This window comes from Rhyacophila brunnea, unplaced genomic scaffold (genome assembly GCF_057557595.1).
Source record: "Rhyacophila brunnea isolate RB1 unplaced genomic scaffold, BYU_Rbru_1.0 scaffold_6, whole genome shotgun sequence".
Lineage (NCBI taxonomy): Eukaryota > Metazoa > Arthropoda > Insecta > Trichoptera > Rhyacophilidae > Rhyacophila > Rhyacophila brunnea.
In genome coordinates, this window is record NW_028233276.1 from 17,167,568 (window position 1) to 17,190,126 (window position 22,559).

The window sequence follows — 22,559 nt, forward strand, 5'->3', positions numbered from 1 at the left end:
CTCACCTCTACTGTGCACAAATAATCAAATCAACTATTGTAAAAACGGCAATATCCGTAATTACACTGGCATTGTGAAGGTAAATAACACATACCCAGAAGAATAATAAATTCAATGTAAGGACATTGATACAAAGGGCACAAGTATGTCAGTCATGATTCATTTGGGTTCAGTCATAGTATGTGATTGGGAAACTGAATTGAAACGCAGGAATACACCGTTAGGGAGGTTTTTATTCTTTTTCTTATACAATTAATGTTTTGTCAGAAATCACTTTTTGGGGGTGACAGCAGCTTTAGCGGGCGCTGGCTTAGCGGCCTTTTTGGCTTTCTTGTCAACCGGCTTCTTGGTGCGGGGAGCCTTGCGAGGCTTCTTCGGGATGCTCTTTTTGCCAAAGAGGACTCCGTTTTTACTCGCTGTGGAACAACAAAAACGATGTCAATAAACAGTATAATGGAATCATAGGATTGATCAAAAAATTATATTATAATAATCTCCAGAGGAAAATTAATAACAAGTGGAACGATGAATAAGACGAGACGAGATTTCTTCTAGTCCATAGCAATTATGCACTAATGTGATTATTGTTAACTTTATTTACATCAAGCCTGTTCCATCACTTTTTCTTGTGTTTTCCACCAAAATTATCGAACCTTATGCTTATTTGGTATGTTGATAAAACTTAAATTAATAATTGTCATGAAAACAAAAATGGAGACAAAGTGCTGGCACATAATATGTCACCCGGTTTGGTTTGGTTTGGTTTGGTGGGTGTGCCAAAACTGGAAGCTGATTAGAAAGATAAATTTATGTAAAACAAATGATCCTGTGTTTTTAGAATATTTTCTATGCAAAATTGAATAGCACTTGGTAACCACATCATTTTTGACAGATTTATAGAAATTCACCGATTTTATCTCTTATTTGACTTATGTTACAGAGTTCTCATGCTGTACCAAAGGATTATTTTTTTCTTAATGAAATAAAAAAAAAATAATAAGGACTTTGATATGCCTCTAAGAAGAATGAGTATAGTAGTAATGAATCCTACTTTCAATGTAATAATTTTACACTGGTAAAATCCAATAAAACGCCTTATTTACATTCCAAATATTAGCTATTAGTTTTAAAGATATGATATGATTTGATAATTTTGGCAGGGAACAAGAGATAGAGGGATATAACAGGCACGATTTACAGGTTCAGTGATAGCAACCATAGACAATGAACACATTTTCGCTGCCTACTTCATGCACACAGATGAATGGTTATGCAGTCCTACTATTATACCCCAAGACTGACAGAACAAGGCCTTTGTGAGTGTCTACATCATTTTTTTTTTTTAAATAATTTTATTGAGACCGTAACTCTGACCTGCTGACATATTAGAGTGATGATTCATTGTTCTTTTCAATTCTGTCAAAAAACTTAATAATTCTACCTCATGAACATTACATTCATCAGAGAGCTGGGAATCACTTCTTCCCATGTGAACAGCAAATCATTTGCCAGATCCTAAGTCACAATGCTTGAGCCTATTTCTACTCAGAATCGACTCGATAAACCAGACCACAATAATAGTATACTCTGATTCGCAAGTATTTGTACTTCTTGATACATATTACTATTTCCTTACACTAGTTTTTTGATCTAATAGCTAACAACCAATTGACGAAATGGGGACATGCCTTTTACGTAATATAATCATAAAGTGGGAGACGCATAATTACCTCGTGCTCTGAGCGCCTTGAACGCTTGTGTCCTCAGCTTGTTTCTCATACGACGTGCTACTTGGAGCTTGAATCTGTCCAAATCACCCATGTTGGCGCGCTGAAAAATGCAAATATTAACTGTTAAAAACCAATTGAGAAAAGACATGGTTTTAAGAAATAATAAACCATTTTTTTTTAAATGATTTGCAGTCAGCAGTGGGAATGAGACTTGTGAAATAAAAAAATCTTGATACATGTCACAAGGGTGACAAATATGTATTGGGGTATTGTCTGTGAGAACAACACAACAGATACACAGCTTTAAACAGTGATCCTTTCTTATGTTTTCCCCCAGAATTTTAGCCACATTGTAAAACTAACAAAGAAAAACTTAGTGAATATTGGAAAATGGCTGTCCTAAACGTAAACACTTTTTGACAAAGTAATTTTTTGCTGCGTTGTAAAAACAACCTTACGCACAAAAATGATGCAGAGCCGTTCCAAGATTTGACTCATCTGCAGATTTATTCCAACGTAACACTTAACTCTAAAATTATGAAAATGTCCTACGATGTATTCCAAGAGTTAAACATTTATCGCCATGAAACATCGAATATAACGTTTATTAATTAAATAAGCCCGAGTTCACATGAAGCAGGTGTGAGTATGTACGAAAAGCAAAACATGGGTACCAACTGAAAGAGTCACCTAATTCTGTGCTACAAGTTATTTAATATAACCGTCTTTCATACAAAATACATTTGAAATACAACACGGTAGTCTCAGATCCAGAAATATAACCACGGTGTTATGATACTGCATAGTTGGGACTAGATCTCCTATACCTTGGGTGATATTAGTGACACCTCATTGGTTATCGATTGCACACCAGCCAATAGGCTAATTAATGAATGGCCCTGATTGACTTAATACTTGTCCACATGGCGCTTGTCTAGCCATGAGTGCATGTGGACACCTCAATGAGGTCATGTGTACCTCGACCGCGCGCGACAGTTGTCACAGCGCGAGTATATATGGACAAGGCCTTACGAAACATGTGTATGTGTCAATTTAGCTAAAAAAAAAAGCCTATTCTATGATATATGGTAAATCAATAATTTTTAGATGTACAGTACAGCTATTATTTGACCGTTATGTTTGCTATATACCTATCACAAGGATGGATATATAATTATCTAGGTATCACAACTTTGCATCTCCTGAATATTTATATGGTGGCGTAGTAAGTAGTTGGACAGCTTTAACATTGTCCAGAACATGATACTTTATCAAAGAAAATATACCATCGACCGACGGTACTTGGTGGAATTTGAATTCTAATTTATTTACGTTTGGTACTAAATTGTAGTAGTAAGTAATTATTGTCAACCTGGATTTCGAGAATTCTCGTATTCATGAACATGTCTTGTCGAGAATTTAACAATATCAACATAATAATCAATATAACTGTTACCGGGAAATTTAATAAATTCCATTCAAAATCAAGGTATTTTGTTAAATCTCGTATATTACCGGAAAAATTTATAAATCCAGGTTGCAGTCTCGGCAGCTTTCTTCTTCCGTTTCCACTTCCCTTTGTTATTTTGTCTAGTAACAATTTCTCAAGATTCACCTAATCTGATTACTTCTCAAGACAAGATTTCTTCAAATTCCATGAAATCAACAACCGATAAGACATTAACACTATTATTAAATTTAGTGCTTGGTAACAACAGTAAATTTAGAAAATTTCAATATTTGTTTTCCAAATTTCACTTAATTTAATGTTACACATTGTCGGAAGCTATTGAGATAGCTGAAAATTTGGGTCTTGAATAAGCAATAATGCCAATAATACTTGGAAAAACATACTCTGTCCTTGGAGTCAAGCTTCTTGGCCCATTTGGTCTCCGCCCACTTCTCTGAGAATTTGCCATCCTGCCACGACTTGCGGATCACCCGGGTGGACGCTGAGAAGGGGAACTTAACACGCAACTTTGTCAATTGCAATTGGTTGATTCGGAGAGCCTGAGGAACATGATAAATTTGTTGATAGTAGGTTAAAAATGTAGAGATGAAGGGGTGTCATAAAATAGACTACAGTGAAACCTCGATTCTATGATTTTCAAGGGACCCTAGAAAAAAACCATAAATGCGGATATATATAAAAAAAAAAAAACTCGTTTTTCTACTGGATTTTTTCAACATCTTGAATTATTTTCAGTTTCTCAGCTGTTGTAGTTTTCTTCATGGGGGGGAAGTTAGTTGCGACTTAAAATGGTCAATCGGATAATATTTGTGACGGGACCATAATATTTAGACGATAGATCGGGGAACGGTTAATGCGGGATTATTTAACATTGTTCTTATGGGTGTATGGCGAGACTTTAAAAATGAACGATCCGTGCGGGAAAACGATTTATGCGACAATGGTAGATCGGGGTTCCACTGTAGTATTAATAAGTTATATTTATATTTATTATTTTTATACAAAACCAAATGCTGAATCTTCTTGACAAACGATGCTCTCTGTGATTCCCCTATAAAAAAAAGCACTGAGTGCCATCTGTTGTATGCAATATAATATAAAAATTGGTGTGTCAGCTCAGTTTAGGTTCTGGATAGGCAAAGATCAATAATTGTTTTGTCGGTTTAACACAATCACTGTTGACCTTTTAATTACCATATTTAAATGACATGTTAATAACTACTCCAAACGCGCAAGTAGCGGTGTTAGCACTAAATGAGTTAACCCTTAGAATGCTACGCAACGATATATCGTTGTTTTTGATAATGGCCAGAAATGCTAACAACGATCGTCGTTTTGCTTTTCATGGCTGAAATGTTAAGTTGATTTGGGAACATACTACTTTCCTAATTCCACTACTTCGTATTATCCCTCATGTGGGATAACCGATTGTTTCCAATAACTGGTAAAAATCAAAACTCCGTGCGCGGATCGTGCATTTCGCTCGCCCGTATGATGGAGCGAGAAAGAGATATGTCAATTACTTTTAATAGCACATGCAGCGGGCGATATCTAATTGCCTCATTACCTATTCAAAACGATAAATTAATTACGAAACGTGTTTTCATAATATTCCGATTTCGCAATCAATTGTGGTAAGGTGTCTAAAAATAATACAATACTTTAATTTATCGACAATTATTGGTAGCAATCCTCGACCGGATTTTGCACAACATCGTAGTTGCCAAGGGAAGCCAGTGGCAAACAAATTTTGAAAATAGCTGATATACTGGATTATTATTTGTTAGGTTCGGTTGGGTTAAGTATTCATTCTTGAATTCATGAATTTTCCTAAAATCGGCTATGAAAATTGGCGCGGTCCCGCCTGGCCTCAAGTATCCGTATGAAGACAGTCTGGATAATAAATCTAGAATTCTTATAAACCACCATAATATGAAACCAATGATCATAGAAATCCAGATAATCAAGGTTCAACTGTATAGTACACGATGTATTGTATTGTTTTTGCGATCATTCTGACACCTAACAAACGGAACAGAAGCTACTGTATCATACAAATAAATAAACCATAAGTTTTCATGTAGAAATGAATAGTTTTGAACTATTTAATAATTGCCATATTATCTTATATTATAAAGGAAAAAAAATGTAAGTGAAATTACCTGTCTCCGGACATTGGTGCATGGTCCATCAACGAGGACTCTGGTTTGGTCGATGACATCAACGATGGTCACCAAGCGGCCCTTCTCTGCTCCCTCGGCTACGAGAGCCACACGACCCGTCTGCACAAACCTTTCAAATGGCTGTCGAAAAGAACCAGTTATTACTATTTTTCTAAAGAAAAAACTTCATAAAAATAAAGTATGGTTGTCATGATATTTTTAATGATTTATATCATTGGTTATCATTGTTAAAATAAGTTGTGTGAAAAATGAATGGTAATTGTGCCGCAGATGCCGTCAAAGAGGTTTTATATATTTTTTTTTCTAAAAAAGTTTATTCCATGTAGACAATTATAATAAATACCTTCCTCCGTCGGGGCATAGGCTTTCCAATACAATAATTGTTAATTTAAAATTTTCATACATTTTGATGTATCATTATCACAAACTAAGATTATATTAGGTAATATTAGGCTGGGGTAGATTAGGTTTGGTTTAAAAAGAAAGTTATAAAATCTCATGACAGCATCTGCGGCACATTTACCAAAAGAATTTTCTTTATAATTCTACAAGGAATGGATACACTGTGTAAAAGTAATACATATAAAAACAAGATATTAAATTATATAAATCCTTAACAATTTTTATGGGCCGTTAAAATATAGTAACTGTAAATACACATTATAAATATGTTCACATCGAAACCAGTCAATAAATGAAATTGAAAATAGCTTCAGGTATGTAAAGGAATGACTATAACATTCAACGTTATAAATATTCTCGATGCATCTTAAAAAAATTAAAGCAGCCTTAAATAAAATTATTATTGCTGTCAATATGTACAACACACACTGCAATTTAATATTCTTCTGTCGACATTTTAAACTGTCAATGTCTACATGCTGACACATCGGGAGAATGGTGTCTGCATGATTTCGGACAATTATTAGGCCATTTTAATGAAATATGTCGAACCGTCACACTTTTGCACATACAATATCAGGAATATGGAATAAGAAAGCGGCGAACTAAAAATCACACGAACTGAACGTTGCACATAACCCCTAAACTTATAGCGCGCACATCACTCGTTAAAACAATCCGAAAGCGATTCATAACACAATTTATGACGGCAGTAAAGTTTGCTTCATATTTTGCCCAAACAAATTATGATACGTTGAGGTTATTTGTATAATTTTAAATGAAATTATACTAACCATGCTGTCAGCGTGAAGGAAATATTACGAAAGGAAGCACGCCGCAAAATTTCGTGTGACAACCGCAGGTGCTACCAACATAAAAATAAAATATGAAACGTGCCGATTTCCTGTTTTAGGCTAATGCGCAAATAAATATGTGTCCTGTCTGTTCAAAAATATATCTCATAACCGCGGTGAGATTGTACCAAATTGTACAGTTTCGAATAATATTTTTATTAATGTTTTACTTATAAAGACAATGTTTTACCTTTATATTGAACTCTTGATAATTATAAACGTAAGACTTAATTGCTGCATGTGAAATATATCTAGTGGGCCTGGGCACGTCATTTAAAAATTGAAATAAATAATCATGATTACTATTCCAGGTTTTGGAACATTGCCTAGTGGGAAAACTGAACTATTACGAAAAATCACGATACACTTCAATGTAAAAATGTAAAGATCCAACTTACGTTGACATTCACTATCATTATTATTTTCATGTATGCTAATAATTATGCCACCGGCCGCGAATTTATTCCGGAACCGGAAGTAAGCTTAAACATTCTTGGCACTTCGTCGGATCGGAGTAAAAGATGCGGTGTAAATAATATTTTCTTTTATTTTGTTAACTGTCAATTCATGGTGGAGCTGCATTGTATTGTTGTTTGATTTAATAAAACGCATTTTTTTGTAGCACTTATTCCACTTTAATAAATAAATTTGGACCGGTTTCGTCCGCCTCAGACGGACATTTTCAACTGAAAATGTTGAAAATGAAATTCAGTTGAAAATGTCCTTCTGAGGCGGACGAAACCGGTCCAAATTTATTTATTAAAGTGGAAAAAGTACTACAAAAAAATTGCGTTTTATTAAATCAAACAACAATCAATAATATTATAAATTAATATAATATTATTATCATGATTTTCAAGTAAGATTATTAAAAAGTTCTAGTTCTTACCGCTTATCAACTTTTACAGATCTTAAGGCCCATGACTACATAAAAACCCAGTTTGGAACATCTTTTAAAAATCTCGGAACACCTTAGAACTGGTTTCAAAATACTTTTAATAACATAAATTGAGGGGTTCCGTTAGTAGTGATTCAAATTCTGTCCCCCCAGCAAAACAAAAAATGTGTCTCCCCAGCGCCATCTTTAGATTGAGAGATTGAGTCGGCAATGGTCTCCCCCATTATAATATTATCTAAAGCAGTGCTCCGCAACCGGTGTGCCGTGAGACGATGCTAGATGTGCCGCGGCGCATTGCTTAGAAAACACAAATAATTTTGTAAGTATATTATACAATACTTACGTAATAGCCAAATTTGCGTACATGGCTGGTAATATATTTGAGCACCTGCATGAACTCAATAAAACAATAAAAGGTCAGAATGAAAATATATTGACTTGCTCTGATAAATTAGAAGGATTCAAATTTACACTCGAACTTTGGCAGAAGTAGTTTAGACATGGATCTCTACAAAATGTACTAAAGGACACTACTACTACTAAGTACCACCATTACACCGCAATTAATTTTGGATCCGTCTCAAAAACATTTAACTTTGCTGCAAAATAAATTTCATCATTACTTTCATACAAGCAATACGACTGGATTCGAAACTCTTTTTCAACCAATGCTGCAAATTCTACAGAAGCGCTTTTCCTATAAATTCGAGAGGAATTTGTTGAATTGATAAACAATGGAAGGCTAAAACTGAACTTCACCGATGTTCCATTGGCTATTTTCTGGATTTCGATTAATAAAGAATATTCTCGGATTTCCGACAAGGCTAGCGCAGTTCAGCACCCATTTTCTACAACGTTCTAAGTGAGCAAAGTTTTTCATCTCAAGTTATAATTTAAAATAATAAGCAGTCTTTCAGCTCTTTCAAATATCAAGTCAAAATAAATAAAAATTTTACGTTCATTGAAACAAGCTCAGGTATCACATTAATAAGTTATTATAATGATAATGCAAATACATGGAAATATGTACATTTAGTTTTTTTTCATGTGTTATGTATATTTAATTACTTATTTATCAAAACACACCCACGGTGGCCGCGCGGCATAAGCGTTGGACTATCACGCCGTGGGTCTCAGGTTCGAATCCTGGGTCTGGCAAGTACACATATTGTTTTTCAATTTGTCTAATAGGTTGAGCAAGTGGCTGACATCCATTTCTCGTAAAAATAAAAGTGTTAATACAAACCTCCACTCTGTGGAGGCCCATATGATCCTATTAGGATCGGACATGGTCAAAAATATAAATATAAAAATATAAAAAAATAAAAAATACATAAATCATTGTAATTTAACAAGGGGGAGGTCTGACAGGGCTCTAGCCTGGGGGCCCAGGCTCAGGGAGGGGCCCAGCGTACCAACCAGATAAGTGAGATACACACAAATTGCAAATTTACTTTAATAGTTTAATAGTATAGCTATTTTACTACTTTAGTATTAATGTTTTTAAATATGCGATTGTAGAATACAATTTATTATTATTATGTCAATACTCGACAAATAACTATTCTTAACCCGTAGACCCGTTAACAACTAACCATAATTCATGTGGATATATTAATAAAAACAAAAAAAAATCGATCAACATACAATCAATACCATTAATTTTACCTCGAGCACCATTTGAAAAACGTTATTTTAGAGTACCACACTGTCTTTTAACCTTAGCGATAGGTAGGGGGGCCCGCGATCCTGGCCTGAGGATGTGGGGTCTATGTTTTGGTGTCTAAATTGTTTTACGTATGGTGTGCCGCGGAATTCTGGGAAGACCTTTGGTGTGCCGTGGGTGAGAAAAGGTTGCGGAGCTCTTATCTAAAGCACAGAAAACAACCTCTTTGGAAAAATATTTTTTAATAATATTATTAAAATAATATTATATTACATTCGATTAGGTATATAAACTGTTTCTTATGTTGAAATATATGAAATACCCATCGTACCTTCGTCTCTGTTCTGGCAGAACACACTAACTGGAGAATACTAGTTTTGAGTAATTTGACTTTGAAGTTGTTAAAATGTTTGAAATAATGGTCTATCATGTGAGTTTATTAAGTAATCGTAAAAAGGATGACTTTAAAATAAAACTGTTTATTTATTAAGATGGTTTCCAGACGGTAAAGTTTGAAATAAGGAACATTTTGGTACTAACTCAATATGTCATTTTTTCGAATTAATGTTTTCTGCCAGAACAGTGACGCTATGTTGTGCACTGTCAAATGGAGGTGATTACCAAAAGGGTGGCTAATCGAAGTATTATCGCAATATAGGTACATATATTTAAAAAAACACCATAAATGAATGCCTGCATATGAATACACATTCAGCGTTTGTAATCTCTGATTTACTGCAACACAGTTGTATATACTAAAGTACCGAAAAGCATTTTTAACAAAGTCTCAAAGAATAATCATAATAAATTTAATTCTATGTACCTACGGTAAAGGGCTCCTACGACGGGCACAAAGTAATAAAGTTCGAAGTGGAGTTTTTTCTAATGAATTTGTTTCATATTATAATCACAATAAAACAATTACAAATTATTATTTAAAAATACGAGGTAGCCTTCGCTATATATATCTAAGTACCTCAAAGGACCTACATTAGCAAAAGCCCAGTCAGTTTGGCAATGCTATCTGTGTTTGCACTTTGCAGAGATTTTGTTTTGGACCCTTCTCGAACCGGTTTGATCGGTACATGAAATACCGATCAACCAATGTTTTTTTAATACCTAATAGGGAATAAATAAACTACATAACATCATTGTTTCCAGTATGTTTTTATTGTCAATAAAAAAACTTTATTATTTCTTACATTTAAATACATTCTAATACTATTATTTGAAAAAAATCCTAATCATATTAGGTAAGTATATTTTATCTACAATTACGACAGTAAAGTATGTGGCACAATATTTAGGAATAAATAGGTAGATATTCATTAGAATCGTTATTAACGTTGGTTTTATTGTAAAATAAATTATTGTTGAATAGTTTTAGGGAATCCAATCCCGAGCCAAAATTCCGATCCCGGGATTTCGGGATTACAATTTGATAATCCAGGGATCCCAGGACTGGTCCCGGGATCGGCATTTTTTCCATTGTTAATCTAAAATTTTTATATTTACAAATAACATTGATAAAATCGGTCAAAAATAAATCTAGTATAATTTATACTATTTAAGACATTTATTGTTGATATTGTTTACATTCAATCGTGGAAATATATATGTTTAATGGAGTAAATAATATCGTAATATAAATAATAATGTGAATTTAATATGAGATTGCTGTTTCTGATAGTAAAGCAAAGCATGGTGTACTGATGGCCTTTCCGCTTCATAAATCTAATTAGTCAGCCAAATATGAAACGCCCGTAAAACGTACAAGATCATGGTGGAATTACTTTGTTAATAGTGCGAAGCATTGTTTTTTTCCAATCTTTCTCATTTTTATTAATTTATGTGAAAAAATAAAATGAATCGGCAACTTACACATGGGTATAAATCAAACTTCATTCAAACTCAGTTTATTTCTAATGTAGTTATTTGTTATTAAAAGTATTTTTTCTGTTATAGTTACGTTTTTATTTTATTTTTTATAAAAATTGATAAACAAATTAATCCCGAAAGTTTTGGGATTATGTTTATCAATCCCAGGATTCATAGGTATCGAAAATAGCTCGGGATCCCGGGATTGGAATCCCTAGTTACAATTATGTAGGATGTGTGTGTATAAAAACGTATTAATTTCAAATAGGATATACGTATTATTAATATAAAATATGTACCTATTCATATTGTAAATATTTTTAATAGGTAAAGTTTTACAAAATCTACCTATTATTAAATATCATATTGCATCTGTTTATGTACCTATACTACGACTAGATATTTTGATTTCTTGACTTTTTTCAAATCTTGACATTAAATTTGTGATACCGAGAATTCCGGATTCTTAATTACATATTATGATTTTTTACGGGAAATATTTACCTATTTTTTATTTTTGACCACACTATTTCATCTACTTACTATATACCTATTCAAACGGATATTTTCAGCATGAATTAACATGCGTATAGCGCCTGTACACATGCATGGAATTACTGTCGGCAATTGTGCTTATTTTAAACTGTCATGACAATAACTGTTTACACGTAAAAGTGCTGACTGTCTCTCCAATCTCATTCTTCAAGAGTAAGCGAGACGCGAGGTTGTCATTTTATACTACTATCTGACAGGTCGTATTGAAAATCGAAGCTCAAAATGAGTAGTTCGTTTTTTCACCGGCATGTCGCTCTACTGAGCAGGCGCAGATCGAAAATAATCTTACTTGCGCGCAACAAATCATCACAATTTGGAATCTTCCAATCTTGTTTGATTTATGCACGCAATCTTGCCAACTGCAGGATAATCCATGTTTCCCAATACATTTTCTTACTGTGCACAGTAGTACATCCATGCACGTGAAAACGGGGTATAATGTAATTACACAAATCAAGTCTAATTTCGGAATAATATATTATTATGAAATATTATCACAATGTCAATATAGGTAGGTATCTACCTACTTATTGGTTAATGTAAAAAAAATGATGTAATAATAAAACTCTCCTTTTGGTTCATTCACATATTTTGTAAAGTGACACTAGATTAAAGAGATGTGGTAAACATTAGATTTTATTTCTAGGTATTTCTAGTAGGTACTTAACCATCTACTAAATTTATAATTATTTAGGTGTAGGTATAATATAATAATATTATTAGGTATTATGATTTCGTCAGACTATTTTACTAAAAATATAGTACTAGTAATAATATACCTAACAGTCACAAATTCACAGCAAATATAACACAGATTTTAAAAGCTATAACGCATTTTATTATTTTTTAAGTTAGTTAGACAGAAAGAAAGACAGAAAGTTAGACAGAAACCTGGGGTGTGTTTGTTATTGAACTACGGACATCGGGACCTAAAAAGTGAATTAGATGCAAGATTTAACAAACACGAATCAATTCGTTCACCAAATTGAAGAAACTCACGCGGAAACACAATTAAAACGTAGATACATATTCTAAAGACACGATTAGCTCAATTTGATGTATTTTCTATTCTCTAGTAGTCCAGTGGATATGACACAGAGCAGGGCTCGAAATGGACCGGAGCGCTGTTCCGATTTATGACATCCCCAAAATTATCACTAGCTAATTAACTAAATATGCCATATAACATATCTAACACACTTACTTTTTATAAAAATTACAAAAAAATACATAACATGGTAATATTTATATTAATATATGGGAAAATTATCGAGCGCTCCGATTCGTAACATTTTCCATTTCGAGCGCTGACACACTAGAGTCATGTCATGTCAAATTAAGGCTTTCGATGCGTAGGTTTTTCAGAGAATTGTTAGGACTTCGTATCGGTATAGGTGTCCGATTATAGGTAGGTACGTTTTAAAGAAGTTTAACGCACACGATAGCCGAGCGGCTTACTCGTCGGCTTATAATATCGTGGAGTCCCAGGTTCGAATCCTGGGTCTGGCTAATAAACACTTGTTTTTCAATTTTAGACGTTTTAAATATAGTCAAATGGCTACTATTACGAATAAATAAACACTGGTATTATAGACGATGGTAGCTACTGTAGGTAGATAAATGGTTATAACATGGGTTTTGAGTTTTATATTATAATATATAAAACTCAATATTATATTATGTAGTTAGGTAGATGATGTCTTAATAGTTTAACTTATTGGCAACACCATATATTTAGAAGACGTGGTGTTCATATGTTCAAATCCTGAATAGTATCGCTCAGCCAGGATTTTGTAGGGTATCTCGACGACGTCTTGGAAACCACACTTCTTCGCCAAGACTTGAGACTCGATTGCTGTGAAAACTGTGCCAGTTAGTTTGAGTCCGACTGCTTTGCACAAGGGAATTCTGAAATAAAAATATTTTATATGATTTTGGTTTCAATTGCACGATATTGTAGTTATTAGAGGTTGTGGTCAAGAATTCTTGACAGATAATCAGAAAAGGCCAATCTCAATTCTAGAGAAATAATTTTTTCAAAAGTTCTAGAATAATCATTTCTCGAGAAACCATCAATAAGATTCTTGAGATATTATGTGTATTTTGTCGAAATGGACCCTCCCCTCAAATCATTTTTCTGTGCGCGCGCCTGGATCAGTAGTAGTTCATAATATATACTGCCATAAGCAAAAAGGCAGCTATTTGCCAAAGTAACATTTTGAGATAATGAGACATTAACGTTTTTCAACTTTTCTTTTTGATGTATGGTATAAGCAAAAACCAGTATATTTTCAATCGATGCTGTGTTTTTGCTTATGAAACTCGTTATAATGTCTTTTTGTTTAGAATAACTACCGTTTTTGTGAAAAAAAAACGAAAAACAATATGGCGATTATTATATTGAAATAAATTTTATACTGCTATTGACTTTATGTCAAATGGTTCAGAATTTCACGTAGAGCATTATCTGTACACTAACTCAATTTGTGATTTTTGCCGAAAAGCTGCCTTTTTCCTTATGAGGGCAGTATTATAGTAGTTACCTGGATTTCAAGATTTCAGCCCCAATATTCTGTCCTTGGTACTCTTTGGCAACAGAAAGGCCAAACGCAGTCATGTACTCTTCGACTCCGTACATTGTGAAGATATCCACAGCATTAGTTGCCTCCATAACGGCTCCGAAAACAATTTTGAAAAGCCTCCCCTTCACCTAAAAAAATATAAATGTTACAACAGTGGTGGTTTTATAAATTACATTATAAATATATCTATCTGTTTCTAATGTTGACAATACCTTCAAAAGATCCTATGAAGGTTTCAATAAATTTTGTATTATTTAGATATTATATTTTTTGGTAGATACAGTGGAGCTATTAGTAACGTAGTGATTTTGAGGCCCCCTACGATAAAAAATAAACAATCGAATTTTAATTTTCCGAATAACTCCATCCATTCAAACAATTTTTAGTTTTTATTTTTTATAAATTATACAAACATGGTTTAATTGAAACAGTCCCCTTTTTTATAAATCATAATACACACATACATCATAATACCTACCAATTTAGTATTTGGAAAATGGTTTTCATAAATTTATATTTGCAATCGAATATAACGGAGAAGTATGTGAATTATAATAATGAAGGTATATTTAATCAAAACTTTATATATATATATATCCATTCATTTTATAGGAGTGGCAGGTTTTAACTCTTAGAAGGCCTCCTTTTAAATTTTCTCGATTGTGTCATATCGCGTTATAGAGACGCCCCTCTGGGTAATTATTATTTACCTATGTGTTTTTATCTATCATGATTCTAACTTTACCTAAACTGAGGTGGTTGAACCGTGCAGAAAGTAACGTAACATCCTTGAGACTGAGTCAATGAAAGGAGTTTGGGGCAGAAAGAAGACAAAATATAGTCAATCAGTGACACTAAACTGTAAATTTCGATCGTAGTGCTAGTTATTGGTCATAATTCGAGTGTAATGTGGTACATGTAAAGAGAGTGACGATTGTTTCATATTGAAATACATGGTAATACGTAGTTAATTGATGTGGACGAAATATTTAATTGAATAGAATTGAAAATCTTAATTTTCTGCGAACAAAACAAACAAAGACCTCTACAAACCAACCAACCCGCACCACACTCGGTTATAATCGAGCGTATTACGAGGTCCTACGTTTGGATGTGAAGCATTAACAGGATTTTTTTTACAAATGACAATGTCTCAGGAGCAGCAGATACACAAGTCTCACGTTCTCAAGTGTTATTTGACTAAGTTTACTGATTTGGCTTAATTTAATAAAAAGTGCCATGTGAGAGAAAAGCACGGAGAACAGATTAACTCATTGCAATCGAAAATAATCAATAACTAGCTCTACAATCGTAATTCGCAATTCAGTGCCCCGTTGTGTCTATAATCAGCCTTTGGGGGCCGATGATGAATGAGTGAAAATACCACTTTTGAAATTTGGATTCTTTACAATATGAATGCGCTAATCTTTGTAATTGAAATATGTAAGCAAATGAAAACATGGTACATTACTTCAAGCGGCAAATCCTTTTCAGTTTTCCTCGAGATTGCGCAGACGTTCGCGCCGACCAGCGTTCGCTTTCCACCAGGCGGAACTTCTTCATCTTCGATGAGGCACACTAATGCTAGTTTGTCGTCTAGGGCTTTTCTCCACAACTCTTGTAATTGCTCGACGGACTCTTTATCGGAGTTCAGATCTAAACATGAAGATAATTTTATCTTTATTTATGTCAAAACATCGATTTTCAAATTGTCGGCGGCGAAATTATTCAGAGCGATTTCAATCGTCGACAATTTAAGTTTGATAATTTTATACGCATTCCAAAAATTCATCGCGCCTATAATTCGCACGAACAATAATTCTCTATAAGTCTATTTTTGTAGTCTATATCAGGGGTTCACAAAGTATGTCCCGCGGGCCATTTATATACCGCGTGACTTTTGATGTGTCCCGCGAGATTTATGTTAAATCTGTATTATTTTTTATTCTTCATATCGAATATTAAAAATTACATTTAAAATTGTTCCCGTAAATATGCAGTGTGAAGACTTGCAAGAGAACGTGGATACAAAAGCATCCTGTCGTGATAAAAATTTAATTGAATTCTCTAAATGACTTTCACTTGAGGTATATCTAGATATAGTTAAACATGCTCATCAAACGGCTTCATTATTTTGGAAGTATCTATATTTGTTAAAAACATTTTCTACAATGAGCATTAATAAATCAAACTTAAGATCAAAATTAAACAGACAACCATATCGCATCCGTTTTACGTATTCACACCACAAAATATGAGCCTAAATTGCAGAATTTAGTTTCAAACAACAATTGCATAAATCATAATAATGATGAAAATTTTTAAATATTATTTTAATAATTTTAAATATTAGTTAAATAATATATGTTATGTAACTCAAAGAAATATTTTTTTTTGCCTTATGTTTTTTAAAAACAGAAAATATATACAAAATAAAGGGTGGCCCGCCAAATATTTTTGATTTCAATTCAATTCAATTCAAAATTTTGTGAACTCCTGTTCTATACGGACAGTTCATTTGAGAAATATAAATGTTATTTGATTGAAATACCTATTGTTAACTTTCTGGCGGTATATGGAGGTGGAGGAGATAAAGTAGTTGTGGGTGTGATGAGAGTGGTGCGTCGAGTGACGAACTCATGACGATAGTGAGGATTTATGGATTGTCCTTCTTATTTATACATACATACATACAGTCCATATATTACAATAGACATTGTCGCAATTAACAAATCATAATATAGGGTATACTGATCTAGTTATGATTGAGAAAATGCTGACAATCGTTTTCTCTCCATTGTTTTCGCTCCATTGTTTTGTTTTGACAACAAACCATACATACGTGAGTCACACATGTAATGCTGGATGGTATGATTGCTACAACTTTGTTCAAATTTAAAGACAAATGATATTATAAACTACATAAGTACCTACTTCAGTGAACATTCATTAAGGGGGAGAGGCATAGAAATTCATTATAATTCATTAAGAAAATGAATGCTTTAAACATATTTTAATCGATCAATACGTATCTAAATACAATGGGAAATATAAAATATATTTTTTTATTTGAAAGAGAAAGCGACAAATAATAAAAAACGGCTAAAAATAAGGGTTTTACTACTAGATACATTTATTGTTTCAAGTAATTTCTTGAAACAAAATTATCGATTTAATGTTGTTTAATAAGTTTTCTTGGAACTAGCGTGTCGTTTTTGTCAATTAATTATAGTTTTAATGTTTTTTTTTAATCTAAAAAACATCGATTTTAACGAAAAATAGAAATGCATTTTATTCGAATATTTTTTAATAATTGCATCGAACGAACACGACGACCTGTTCAAAATATTTTTCTTAATTTTTAGATATACTCCATGTAATATGTTGATTGCGTTGTAATGAGGTTTTTGTTAATTAACATTTTTTAATTACTATGCACCAGGAGGTGGCGCCTCTAACGGCGAAAAGTGGCGGTATAAGATTTGAATTGGTGTGCTTTCTAATTGCCGTAAACTTATTTTTCTAAGCATCGGAAACCTATAAGATGAATAATTCATTCCTGACGAATGGTGGTGTTTTGTTGGGTGGTTGGTGCCAAGTTTAGAAAATTCCCTCAAACTACGATTTAAACAAAAGAAACATAATTTATTTTATTACGAATCTTCTGAAACAATTTGAGATATTTATGTTAGCATTTACATTAAGGGGACGCTCTACAGAATTGCCCTTGAGAATTGAAAATATGATTTTTTTTACATGTGGTCCGGAATTGTTGCTCTACTGGTAATACTCAGAGGTCGCCGACAATGCTTTGGTATAAAGTAAATAATGATCTCTTAATTAAATTTAAATCATAACACTGTCAAAGTGTATAAAATATGAGGTGACCAAAAAATGATATTTTCTAATATACGTAAATGTTACTAAATTCAATTTGTTAATCAGCTGTTTGGTGGGAAATATTGCAACCAATATGATGGATAGCCACGATATAAACTTAATAATAATAATATATTAATAACGTTTTAACCTGAAATTGTCCGAGAGCTAAACATACGAAGGATGTTGAAATACATATCTACCTACATTTTTATTTCATGTGCTATCCAAAAAACATTATTAATGAATAGTATTTATTTTGATTGTGTAAGACCTATTACATAATTATTTTAAAAAAATAGGTACATATTGTTTAATTCTAATGCATATTTAAAAAAAAGTGGAATATAGTGATGTCTGTTTATTATAAAAAGAAAGTGACTTTTTATTAAAAGAAGTGAAAATATAATTAATTATATTTTCATTTCTTTTAAAATGGAATTCTACCAAGTAAATGCTAACTCAATTAATGACTTTTTATTACTTACCCGATTAGTTTAATTAATTTAGTCTGACACTTTTACAAACAAGTAACGCAATTTTACTTTTAGTTGGTAGGTACAATAATTATTGTATTTTATTGGTAAGTAAAGCCAATGCAAGAAATAATTTATACTTATAAAAAATGATTATTAACGTGGTCACCCACAGATTATTTTTTTATTTAAAGCTAGCGGATCGCTGAGAACAAGACAAAGGTACCGACAGTATTGAAGCACCCAGGGCTGTCGAAGACGTCTTTCTTGCTTTTATGATATTTTTTTTTAATTGTGTGCAATTTGGCGGAAAAATATAATATATACAGTTGCTTACCATTCGGTTATCCAATGAGCTGGGTTTTGTTTACTCTTCTGCCGACATCCTACAGTTTTATTTTTTATCTTGCCCATCTCGCGTAAGGCTATCTGATATTATAGAAGTCACACAGTACAACAGTTTTTAAATTGGGGGTCTAGGATCATAAGGGCGAAACTACAAAAATGGCTGTTTTGAGTTAAATATTGCATTGTCTTGCTAGAACGCAGTTCTATCGTATGTACAAAGATGAAACTCGTACGTATAGCGGTTTGCCAGATATTACTCGGCGTATCTACAAATCCACATGGAATTTTAATGTCATATGGGTGAATCTCCTCTTACACCTATGTGACTCTGACATTAATGCCGATTAATCAAGGACACTCCGACGTAAGCGGCGTTTCGCCTTTATGTCACTGACATAAAGTTTAGAGTATGGAAGTTTCGTAATTTTTAGTTTGGCGTAAGTTGTCAATTTGACTTAAGTAAACACTTGTTATCGGTTCATATTTGCATATCAACAATGTTTTGGAGAGGTAATGATTGTGGATATCTTTAAACAGAACCAACGTACAGGCATGCGAAGTAAGTAACCACTGATGTACTTATATTTAAGTTATGTTATTTCGACTCCTAACCGGTCAAATTGTTTTTAAATGTAATCTGATTAAATATTTATATACTTACAGCATCATTATAAATCATGTTTTTGCAGATCGAAATACAGAATTGGAAGACGAAGAACTGAATGTTTTGAACTCAAATCTTGTACCAGATAATACACCGACTAATGACTATAATTTCAAGGAGAATAACTCTGATAAACAGTTAACCTTGATGAAATATTATAATGAATTGTTCATTTGTTCAGATATGGCTTTATCCACTAACTTTAGATTTTTTTTCTCAGACATGCATTTTATCTTAGGAGTTAATTCGTGGTTGCAGAGCTCAAGATAATATTTTCGAGAGTTTCTCCCTGATACGTTACCAGGATGGCCAGCAAAATGACTAATGGAAATAATGCAGAATATTCACTCATCATAAAAGACAGAATTGAACTCTATTTGTATTATGTAATTAATATTTTATAACCGGATTCAAAATGTCTGTCTTTTGTATTAAAAATACTATTTCTTTTCTTAGACGTGCACATCATCCCAGAATTTACTTCGTGGTTGAATAGTGAAACAGGATTTTTTGAAGAGATTGTATTTGAGCCATTACCAGGACATTCGGAATAATTATTTTTGTCAGTAGAAAATATATTAGAACCTACGCATGAACCACCATTATATGCTGAATTTAACCATGGTATATACTTCATAATATTTTATTATGAAAACAGATAAAAGTGAGTCAATTCATCGATTTCCTGTAGAACAAACTCATTTACAGCATCTCAGGAATTACTACGTGTTTGAATAGCTCAACCGGTTTTTTGAAAAATTTAATGGATGCCCAGAAGAAATTACAATAAGAAATAATGTCGGTGATGTCTGATAATGTTTAATTCAGAAATAAGATTGTGTTTTTGATGAGTTAAATAGTAAACGAACACGTATTGCTAAGCCCTACGAATGGAAAAGAAATAAACATATAACTAATAGACAAAACGGAACGTCATATGTTTTAGTTACAGGTAAGCAAATTAAAGGAAGTTATTTAAAGCCCAAAGACTGTTCTAAATGTCTCAGAAAGTGCAATGAGAATTTTACCGAAACAGTACGGCAGACAATGTTGAATTCATATTGGTCTTCAGGCGATATTGAAAAATGAAGACCGGATGGTGCCACAAGATGTTAATTATAAAACATAGTCGTTCCCAAAAATTCCGATAAGTAATCAAATGTTCTTTGAATCCGGGCACTCGCAAATGAAATGAGATTTCGTTCATGCGAGTATCGAAAACTAAAGCATTTGGATATAAATACCATCCATCCACATGGTACTCTGCTGTTCAGATGGCACACAAAAAATACAATGTAACTGATATGGATCAACAAGATTTTCTTGATTTTTCCTTACCTTTTGTATTTCTGGTAGATAAATGTTTGATGAAATGTGTTGACGTAACTGCATATTATGCACACACCATTTGCAAAAGTCAAGTTTTATATTAACTAACGTAAAGTTATAAATGTTTAAAATGTACAATATGACTAACTGACAATTGAGAATAAGGTTATAAAGAAATATTTTGTCTACCCGAGTGTAAAAATAAGTAGTGGCCATACAAACAAAATATTTTTTACTAGGCGGAATAATACTTGGAAGGCGGAATAACACCATTTGACGGTACAGGAAGAGAAAAGCGGTTCAATTCAATTCAACCAGCTGTTGGCTGTTGGCCCCATCGGAACGCCGGATCTGGTTACCACATAAGCCAACTTGTTGCATTTAATAAATTTGCGGCATCATACTGTCAACGTGAATATGTTTTTACTTCCTTAGATAATTAATAATTATCAGTTTTGTATTAGCTACCACAATTTTTAATTTTGCTTATGTGTTCCTTTCTTTCATGACCACTCTTGACTTGTCAGATAACTTCAGTTAAAGCACACTTGAGTGCATAGCAACCTCAGTTTGGGTAACTGGTCCTGAGACATTCTCAATTATATAAAAGCAATCAGACGAAATAATGTTCGCGCTTACATAGTAGGTAGGTACAAGTTAATTTTCCTGAATCATCTCATGAAAAGACATACCTACATATCCTGAAAAACTATCGCGTTTGATATATGCATTGCATTCTATTAGAATTACTTCAAGTGAATGTGAACGCGAATTTTCGCAAATAAATCTAATTATTACCCCAATAAGATCTTCTTTGAAGACCAAAACAGACCAAAACAAACTCGTCGGACCACCTTTGACACTTTATGGTCCTTCAAAATACATTGACCAGATAAGTGAGATAAACACACATCACAAATTTGCCCTAATCGTAAAAAAAATCGCCTGCAATTTCCTTCAGGCGTATTAACATTTCAAAATAGGTGGTTGTGTAATTAATTGCATTTTTTGGTTAATGTTTGTTGATACACTGAATACCCTTAATTTTACCTCAAACACCATTTGAAAAACACTACTATAGAGCGTCACACTGTCTGATAGGTAGGGAGGCCGCCAAAGATCCTGGACGGGGCTTCAAGATGTGGGGGCCATGGAAATCACTATATACTTTTATTCAAATATCTATACTTATGATGTTTTTACAGTTTAATTTTTTACAACTTTAGTTGTTTATTTGTATATTAATATGTTTTTTTGTTTAATTTTTTTATGCGCTTCTTGGCATAGGAAAAGTTGCTTTAAATGATATTTGAATACAATTTTCTTTAGTAGGTAAGAAGTTTGGCAAGAAGTGAGTTCTGGCACCTTTTTTGGCACCTGGCATCCTGGCACCTTCCAATACTCGATCCATGGCAGAGTTCTGTCACGAAATCTGTAAGGGATCTTGGCATTACGTTTGAGAGTAAACTGACATTTATTAGCCATATAGTTACCATTTGTAACAAGGCGCTTAAAATGTTGGGCTTCGTCATGCGTACCTACTTCCCGGGTCTTTTCGGATGTTACGGTATTAACAATTTTATTTAATTCTTTAGTTCGAAGCAGACTTGAGAGTTGGTCTATTGTTTGGGCACCGCATCAGTT

The 22,559-nt window shown here is 33.1% G+C and overlaps 2 protein-coding genes across 3 annotated transcripts in view; both read right to left on the reverse strand.

Annotated features, from left to right (window-relative positions):
• Positions 1-213: 213 nt before the first annotated feature.
• Positions 214-6,637, reverse strand: RpL14 (ribosomal protein L14). Its single transcript, XM_085956473.1, has 5 exons — positions 6,581-6,637; positions 5,364-5,504; positions 3,585-3,740; positions 1,731-1,830; positions 214-416 (listed from the first exon to the last, which is right to left on the reverse strand). The coding sequence occupies exons 1-5, from the start codon at positions 6,581-6,583 to the stop codon at positions 271-273; spliced, it is 546 nt and encodes a 181-aa protein (XP_085812599.1). The 5' UTR covers positions 6,584-6,637; the 3' UTR covers positions 214-270.
• Positions 6,638-10,359: 3,722 nt separating this feature from the next.
• Positions 10,360-22,559, reverse strand: part of LOC147065320 (uncharacterized) — a 29,450-nt gene continuing 17,250 nt past the window's right edge. For both annotated transcript variants that reach the window (XM_085956641.1, XM_085956642.1), the window contains exons 3-5: positions 15,691-15,875; positions 14,181-14,347; positions 10,360-13,545 (exon numbers count right to left, since the gene is read on the reverse strand). In XM_085956641.1, coding sequence (XP_085812767.1) covers positions 13,347-13,545; positions 14,181-14,347; positions 15,691-15,875 — 551 coding nt within the window. In that variant the 3' untranslated portion in view covers positions 10,360-13,346. The remainder of the gene's footprint in view (positions 13,546-14,180; positions 14,348-15,690; positions 15,876-22,559) is intronic.

What these genes read in the sequence shown, in the direction of transcription:
- RpL14 (XM_085956473.1), bottom strand. An exon ending in AGCTTGACTCCAAGGACAGA is followed by an intron (nt 1,831 to 3,584) that starts GTATGTTTTTCC and finishes TGCATTTTTCAG; the next exon opens with CGCGCCAACATGGGTGATTT. An exon ending in CAAGGCGCTCAGAGCACGAG is followed by an intron (nt 417 to 1,730) that starts GTAATTATGCGT and finishes GTTGTTCCACAG; the next exon opens with CGAGTAAAAACGGAGTCCTC.